At 56.7% G+C, this 8,568-nt stretch overlaps 1 protein-coding gene across 1 annotated transcript; it reads left to right on the plus strand.

Moving 5' to 3' along the window:
- The first annotated feature begins 280 nt into the window (after positions 1 to 280).
- Positions 281 to 6,097, plus strand: FOXF2 (forkhead box F2). The gene is made up of 2 exons (XM_075052190.1): positions 281 to 1,313; positions 5,227 to 6,097. The coding sequence occupies exons 1-2, from the start codon at positions 296 to 298 to the stop codon at positions 5,391 to 5,393; spliced, it is 1,185 nt and encodes a 394-aa protein (XP_074908291.1). The 5' UTR covers positions 281 to 295; the 3' UTR covers positions 5,394 to 6,097.
- Positions 6,098 to 8,568: the final 2,471 nt, after the last annotated feature.

Consider the following 8,568-nt stretch of genomic DNA (forward strand, 5'->3'; position numbering starts at 1 on the left):
GGGGCCGGGGCCGGGGCCGGGGCCGGGCCGGTCCATCCCGCCCAGTGCCTGGCTCCGGCGGAAAGCAGAGGAGCCATTGCGCAAGGAACCGCGGGGAGGGATGCGCAGGGCGCTGCCGCCGCCCCGCCGCCGCCCGCCGCGCTGAGGAGGTACCCGGAGGACAGCAGCTCCCCCCCCCCCCGCCCCCGCTCTCTCCCCCTGCGGGGCACCCCCCGCCCCGGTACCCACCCCGCCCGGCTCCCCCCCTTCCCTCCCAGCCTCACCCCACCCTGCCCCATTCCCCTCCCTCCGCCAGATGACCACCGAGAGCGGCCAGCAGCGGCTGGAGCCCCCCGTCCCTCTCCGCTCCTGCAGCCCGGCTCCCGGAGCTCTCCAGATGAGCCGGCCGCCCTCCTCCGCCCTGGAGACCTCCACCTCCTCTTCCTCCACCTCCACCTCCTCCTCCTCCTCCTCCTCGGCGGCAGCGGCGGCGTCCTCCAAGAGCAAGAAGGCCAGCTCGGGGCTGCGGCGGCCCGAGAAGCCCCCCTACTCCTACATCGCCCTCATCGTCATGGCCATCCAGAGCTCGCCCTCCAAGCGGCTGACCCTCAGCGAGATCTACCAGTTCCTGCAGGCCCGCTTCCCCTTCTTCCGCGGCTCCTACCAGGGCTGGAAGAACTCCGTGCGCCACAACCTCTCCCTCAACGAGTGCTTCATCAAGCTGCCCAAGGGCCTGGGCCGCCCGGGCAAGGGCCACTACTGGACCATCGACCCGGCCAGCGAGTTCATGTTCGAGGAGGGCTCCTTCCGACGGCGGCCCCGCGGCTTCAGGAGGAAATGCCAGGCGCTGAAGCCCATGTACCGCATGATGAACGGGCTGGGCTTCGGCGCCTCCATCCTCCCGCAGGGCTTCGACTTCCAGGCGCCCCCCGCCTCCCTCGCCTGCCACTCCAACGGCTACAACCTCGACATGATGCCCAACGCCATGGCCAGCGGCTACGAGGGACTCAGCGGCGGCCACCACGTCCCGCACATGTCGCCCAACCCCGGCTCGACCTACATGGCCAGCTGCCCGGTGACTGCCAACGGGGACTACGGCCCCGACAGCAGCAGCAGCCCCGTGCCCTCCTCGCCGGCCATGGCGAGCGCCATCGAGTGCCACTCGCCCTACACGAGCCCTTCGGCTCACTGGACAGCCTCGGGGGCCTCGCCCTACATAAAGCAGCAGGGCCTCCCCGCCGCCAACGCCGCCTCCTCCGGCATCCACTCCAGCGTGCCCTCCTACTCCCTGGAGCAGGGCTACCTGCACCAGAGCCCCCGCGACGACCTCTCAGGTAGGGAGGGACACGGGTGGGGAGCGGGGGGGGGGGTATCGGCGGGGAGCGCTGCGCCGGCGGGGCTTTCACCGGCGACGAGGGTTTCGCGCGGGGACACCCCGACCTCCACGGCGTAGGAAAAAAGAGGGGCATTGTCTGCGAGAGGGAGGAAAATACGCGTGGGTTGGAGCTGCTCTGTTCGGGACGGGGGGCTGACTTGGAGGGGGGAGGCTGTGGCTAAGCCTGCGAGCATCCCTCCTTCTTGCCCAGCGCCAAGAAGGAGCCCTCCGAGGAAAGCCCGGCTCCGTCCCGGCTCCGTCCCGGCTCGCACGTTCCCCCCCCTCCGGTGCCGGCGACGTGTGCTCGGCGGCGGGAGCGGGGCGAGCCCCGCCGGCCCGGGCTGCGGCTTCACTTCGCGGGGAGCGCCGGCAGGCATCGCCGCCGCCTCGGTAAACCGCGGTCCGCCGAGACGCGTCGCGGGAGTAATCAAAAAAAAGCGTTAAATTGTATTCCCCAAGCCCTTCGGGGGAAAAAAAATAAAAATCCCCAACAGCTTGTCTTGAAAAATGCGCGAGAGATTAAAGCGGATCCCGTGTATTTCTGCAACCGGAGGGAAAGAGTTTTCTGGTCTCTGTCTCCCGCCCTCCCACCCCCCCGGCCGGTGATTACAGACAATGTCTGCTCAGAAAAATCCGAGCACAAAAATGGGTAAAAGATGTTGGGCTCTTACGGGGAAATTTTCCAAATAGCCCTTTTAAACGTGGGTCCCGGAGGTTAAGCAAACAAAGACAGTCTGGGCTGGACCACACCGAAGAGGATTTTAGCCTGACTTAACCCCTATGAGAGCGGGGTCTTGTTCAATTTTATGGGAATTTCAACAAGTAACAAATACAGGCGACCCTCAGCTCTGGGTCCCCCTCCGCCCCCTCCTTGGGCGCCTGTCAATCACTCTCCTATCCTTCGGCGAGCCCCGTAGCCTGCCCCGGCCTCCCCAGAGCCTGCCGCCGCCGCGGGGAGGGCGAGCGGGGAGCCCGGCCGCCGGGGAAGCCGCTTGGCCATCCCCGCGGAAGGGACGTGGGGTGTCAGGGGAGAGCGAGCGGTTGCAAGATTTCCTCCCTTAAAAAAAACCACAACAAAACAACTCAAACCTCTAAACAGCCCGTGGTGTGGCTCCTGGGAAGAGGAGGCTGCGGAGCGGGTCGCCGCCTTACCGGCGGTTCGGCGCAGAGGGGTGCGGGGACGCGGGGTGTCCCCAGACGGGCTCCTCCGTGCCCTCGGGGCTCTGCTGCTGAGGTTGAAACCCACTTTTCGGAGATTCGAGTCGACCTTCCACGTGGTTTTGAGGGCCGGGGCGAGAGGCCGGCGGGTTCACACGGGCATCCCCTCCCGAAATACGTACCTTTACCGATAGGGATTTCTGCTTTGGTTTGTTGTTCTTAGTTGGATTTTTTTTTAATTTGTTTTCTTTTGTTTTCCTTCCTTTTGGACTTTTTTTTTTCTCCGTTTGTTTGACTCCTTGCGGCCCCGCGGGCCGCCGCTCAGGGCCCACGGGGCCACGCGTGGCGCGGGAGGGGGACTGGCGCGGGGAGCGGGGCTGGGATGCAGCCGCCCCCTCCTCCTGCCAGACCCCCGAGGTGGGAAAGGCGATTCCTGGAAGAGAAATTTTCATTTCGAAGCAGCCCAAGAACAGGGAACAAGGGTTCTGGTCCCCCCGAAGCCCCCACTACGGTTCCCGAGGCTGGGGCGTTTTAAATCCGAATTGTTTCTGTTCAAGGACCGATATACGTGCAGACGGACCGATGGACGCTTTCTTAATGCCGACGACGAGCGTCCGTTTCCAGCAGCTCAGATTTAATGCCACCACTTTGCAAAACGGCGTTTCTCCGCTTATTTTCTACAGCTTCAGGATCTGGGCCCACGACTTTAGTGAAAACCATCCCCATTCCTTGATTAACTAAAAAACCCACCCACAACCCTTTATTTTTTTGCGTGGATCCAATCCTCGTTCGTGTGTGCTATGTAAAATCTCTGCAGCGCAAACGTTTTAGTAGATTGAAAGGAGATGGGGAAAAACCATCCGAGCTCCTTCATTCGTAATTATTACCAGCAATAATCTTTCTCCTCCTCTCCACCCCAAAAAGCAATAGCAAGTGAATTTCGCCTTTCCCTTTCTCTTAGTTAAATGCAAAGCAAATTCTGTGGCAACCGCTGTTGATCGGTCAATAATCCTCTACTCATGACAGCGACAGGGCGGACTTAAAGCCTTGAATTTGCATCAGACCCAAGAATAAGAGAGGAAAAAATTGGAAACAGGAGGCTCGGTTCTGCTAAAAGGATTTTGAAGCTGGGGGGCGTGTGTGTGGGGGGATTTTTTTCGCACACTATTAAATCCTGCTAAATGATTGAATCAGGATTGTAATAAAGTGGCCCGGTTTATGGTGAGCATACCAGCAGGGTTATTAGAAAGCCGAGGAAATCCAGCGAAATAATCACTTTTATAAAGTGAGCTCTGCGGGGTGAAGGAGGGGACAGTGCCGGAGGAGACGGGCTGTGCGCGCCGCCCCGCCGGCCGCCGCCGCCAAAGGGCTCCGCTCCGCCATCCTGGGGAAAACCGGGGACGGCTCCCTCTTTTTTTTTTCTTTTTTTTTTTTTTTTTCCCCCTGTCCATCTATCCTTCTCTTTCTTTTGCCGCCTTCCTCCCCCCCATTCTCTGTCTTTTTTTTTCTTTTTTTTCTTGACCCTCAGTCAGATTTGACAGGATCCCACAAGCCGAGTTTGACATCCGCACGCCAAAACAAATCCCTCTCTGGCTCTACCCTGCGGGCCTTGCTTAGGCAATGCTCCCCTCCCTGCCGGATCCAGTAGGACCCCTGCCAGACTAAAGATCCCAGCACGGCCCTACGGCGCGGGTTGGGGACGGGGAGGGGGAATCTCCCACGCGGCCCTGGGATTTTGTCCCCTGAAAGGCTGCCTTAGGCTGAGGGAAATGAAAATGGGAACTTGCAAGGTCATTCGCATGTCGGTGCCACGGATATATTTCGCTTGTTGTTGACGATGAACCGTAGGGTGTCTTCGGTCTGTGTCTTATTTTTATGAAAGCACACACGCCACTAGGCGTGCACGCTCGTGTGCACACACACACACGCAAATAAATACAGTATCAACACGCAAACGGATCGTGGCTGGAATTCAACCTGCAGCCATTCAAGTCAAAAGCAAAAACCTCCCAGGAACGGGATAGGGAGGGGGAAGAGGGAGCAAAGAGGGGAATCGGGTTCAAATGCCTGCAGCGCATCCAGAAAACCACGCAAGTGGCATCGTCTCTTCTCTCACACCCACAATCCCTCACCTACACCCCACGCAGAGGCTGACCTCACCTTACACGCTGATAAATAGGCAGGCGGAGGGGCAGGCGGTCAGCAGAGCGTGTGTACCCCCCCACGGGAGGGATGCTCTGAGACACGCCTGCACCCGGGATGCAGCCACGCATGTGTCCGTGGGCATCCGCCTCCGCACGCCTTCCTGCCCTCAGCCTGTGTGCCGCCCGGTTGTGCAGCTTAGACCCCCCCCCGCCGAAGGGGCACGGGGACTCGTAGGAGCAGGGGTGCAGCCCCGAGCCCACCCGCGGGCCACGGGGGACTCCGGGGAATCCACGTTCCCTCCTGGCTCAGGGCGATAGGACTCGCGGCTCTTTGCCCCGCAAGCGGGACAGGCTTTGCCCGGGAGGGGGGAGCGCCCGGCCCGCTGCCAGGAAAACCAGGGACGAGCTCCCAAAACTTGCAGGGGGGTGCCGAGGCCGGGGGAAACGAAGCGGTGTGTGAGCCCTGGTGTAGGCAGCCTGTCCTCCCTGCGGGCGAGGGAGAAAGGGCTGCTCTGCCCCAGCAGAGCTACCCCACTTCTGAGCAGCTCTTGTTATCTCCTTCTCTTGCAGTGGGATTGCCTCGCTACCAGCATCACCCCTCCCCGGTGTGTGACAGGAAAGATTTTGTCCTCAATTTTAATGGCATTTCTTCGTTTCACCCTTCCGCTAGTGGATCTTACTACCACCATCACCACCATCAAAGCGTCTGTCAAGACATCAAGCCCTGCGTGATGTGAAGGCAGCCCCTCCAACAGAGACAATCAGGTGGCATTGGACAGAGCCGAGGTATAGACGGACCCACGCAGATTAAATATAATGTGCACTCTGATAGCATTGATAGTACACGAGTCACTTAGCAAAGTTACCTAAGGAAGCAGTGTTTTCGGTCCCCCTCCACACCTTGAAGGACACGTCCAGCCGATATAACGCTCCAAAGCTCTTCCTAAAAGCAAAATGCCTTGTGTGATGTGTTGGGTTAGGTGGGACGTAAGTGTCCTTATGCCGAGTCTGACCACCTTAATCATAAACCGCCTTTCTGTGATCTCCTAAAGAATCGAGCTTTGGGAAAGGGAACGATTCGATATATTTTTATACGAGAAAGTGTCTTTGAATAGGAAAAATAAATCTCCCAGCTCAGCACCTGCGAGGACTCCCCCTTCCGTTGCTGCGTTAGTGGGAAATTTACTTCTGTATTTTTTTCTTTCCCCAAGCCCCACCAAGGACACTTTGTATGGACTTCAGCACCGACCGATCGATATTATTAAAACAGTATTGTTTAGCCCTTTCATGTATAGACTTTAAGAAAAGTTCCATTTTTTCCAGTATTGCAGCAATACAACGTTTTGTTGTTTATTTTTACAAAAGTTGTTTTCTACCACAATATTTTTTAAAAAAATTATTTTAAATAAATCTCGTGTATACTCACACACTATTGCTTTAAAAGGAGAATATATTTGCACTTATGTATACTTTTTACAGTTTGCCAAAATATTTTGATGTACAAATTTTTTTTTCCAATAAAATGTATATAAACGACTATGCACTGGACAGGCACTTATTTCCCCTCGGCTCCTTCGGGGAAAACCCTTCCACCCCAACATCCGAGATTGTTAAAGCTGCAACCCCAAGTCCTCCAGCCTCTGGAGGCAGAGGAGGGGAGCGAGCGCTTGACCCGCGGGGGCCACTGCCGTGGTCTCTGGTCTGCACCCACTTCCCACCCTGCTTTCCCCCGCTGCTGGAGAGCCTTTGGAATAACGGGGGCAACGGACAGAAAAGCAGCAGGGTCCGGACTGGTCCGAAATGCCCTCCCCGCTGTTTAGGGCTGTGTCCAGGTGGCCCCGTGGCCCCGTCCCGCCTGCCCACGCAGCCCCGTCGGAGTCGCTCTGTGCCCCGACGGGGCTTTGCCCGGTGCGGGGGCAGCAGTCCCCTGGGCAAAGCGGGCTTGCACCCGCGAGGGCATGTCGCGGGTGGGCGGCGAGAGGGATCCCCCATAAAACCGTGGCTTGGTAAGTGTCTGGGAGGACGCCCCGAGACTGGCGTGGCCGGTGAACGGGGCGGGAGGGGAGAAAAAAAAAAAAGAAAAGAAAAAAACAAGAAGCAAAAGAAAACAAAAAAAGGGCCCTCAAAGTACCCCGAGCAAAACAAGCCCTGTCCCCAAGATGCCGCCGTGCCCCGCGGATGGTGAGCGGCCGAGGGTCGCATCCCGCAGCCGCCCCCGCGGCCCCCCCCGGCCGGGGGATGCCCGCCCAACTCACCCGGTCCGGCCCGGCCCGGCCCGGCGGTGACCAAGGCCCCGGCCCCGGCCCGTGGGCAGCCCTGCGCGGCCGCCTCCCACCCGCGCAGCCCGTCCCGTCCCACGGAGGGGACAGAGGCGGCCACGTACCCCAATGCGCCCCGCCACGCCGCCCCGGCTCCCCCCGCCCAAACGCTGAAAAGCGCCAGAGTTGCAGCAAACTCTACGTGTGTACATACATATATATAAAAATGCATACATAGAGGTATATCTACAAAATTATATCTATGTAATTATATAGAGAGATAAAACTCTTCATCTTTTAAAATACATATTTATGCTCAAACGTGCCCTTTTCTTCCCTGAGCTTCTCAGGGCCTGTGATAAATTATAAAGTCAGTTTCAGAGTTTGCTCCGACCACAGTGCTGTGTTTACATTCTTTCCGAGGCAAGCCTGCATGGTCGTAATTTATATCCTAAACACTTGAACGTAACTTGTTTACACAGGAATGACAGGACCTCAAAGAGAGAAAAAAAAAAAAAAAAAAAGGCAAAAAAAAAAAAAAAAAAAAAGCCCCAAACCCGCCTTTCGGCTCGCCGGGCGCGGGGCTCCAGTGCCCTCCAGCGGCCCCGGCCCGGCAGGGCGGCCCGCAACCCGCCCCGCTCCCCGGCCGCCGGTGCTGCTGCTGGCAGCCTCCCAGCCCCGCAGCTTCACTCGATTTTGGCATTACGGTCCCCCACCCCTCCACCTCCTGACTGCCATTCTGGCCCCGAAAATGGGGGCGGTGGTCACGCCGGCTGTTCTCCTAAGAAAGGGGGATGGTTTGCTCGGGCATCCTTCAGGTTTGGGCTTCTGTGTCCTCCCGTAACGATTTAAGACATCTCCTTTAACAGGCTAAGGTTCCTTTTTCCCCATGAAAGCTTCCCAAACAAAGGACGTTTCAGAAGCGGTACTCTTCAGACATCGGTATGTTTCTGGGTGCTGTCAGTAAAATGAACCCAGCCTCTTACTTCTGAATTCAAGGGTGAGCAGCAAATGACAGGGAGGAAAAAAGTGGCCAGATTGTTAAGTTAATTTGATGTGATTTTGTTTTGATATTTGATTTTATTACAGTACCTTCTACCCTAGGAATTCAGCTCTTGTTTAGTCTGAAGAACTCCAGTGGCCACAGAGCCAGTGGGAGTCAAGACCAAGAGCTATGCCACTGCGAGGACAAGGTATTTATGTTTTAGCCATACAGTTAAAAATTCTTTGCATCTTTTTACATTTGTTAACAGTTCCAAAATACTTTGTATTTTGGAAAAAGAAATTATCCGTTAGAGATCCAGCATACTGAGACTTCTAATCATAGCGGTAGCGATGCAGTACTCATCTCTGAGGCTCCCGGAGACCTACAGCATCAGAGAAAGCTGAAATTTCTAGTGTTAAAACAAAACCAGAAATCTAGAGGTGTGTATTTAGTCTGAGCATTGTGAAAAGGCCCAGGAGGGCATACCTGAAGATGAGTGTGTATTTGTTAGTCACCCTGTAGGGAAACCTGTAGTTGCTGTGCTAAAATAAGCATCAGTTGGTATAAAACACGGGAAGGTCTGTGTCTTTGCGGCTTTCTTAGTTATTGCTCTTTTCTATGACAAGAGTCTCTTCTCCTCCTCTTCATCCTTTCCTTGCCTGCTAACGT

The sequence above is a fragment of the Buteo buteo genome, chromosome 20 (genome assembly GCF_964188355.1).
Source record: "Buteo buteo chromosome 20, bButBut1.hap1.1, whole genome shotgun sequence".
Classification (NCBI taxonomy): Eukaryota; Metazoa; Chordata; class Aves; order Accipitriformes; family Accipitridae; genus Buteo; species Buteo buteo.

Coding starts and splice junctions, on each gene's coding strand:
- FOXF2 (XM_075052190.1), top strand. CDS start 296: ATGACCACCGAGAGCGGCCAGCAGCGGCTGGAGCCCCCCGTCCCTCTC. Junction 1,314..5,226: donor CCCCCGCGACGACCTCTCAG/GTAGGGAGGGAC, acceptor CTTCTCTTGCAG/TGGGATTGCCTCGCTACCAG.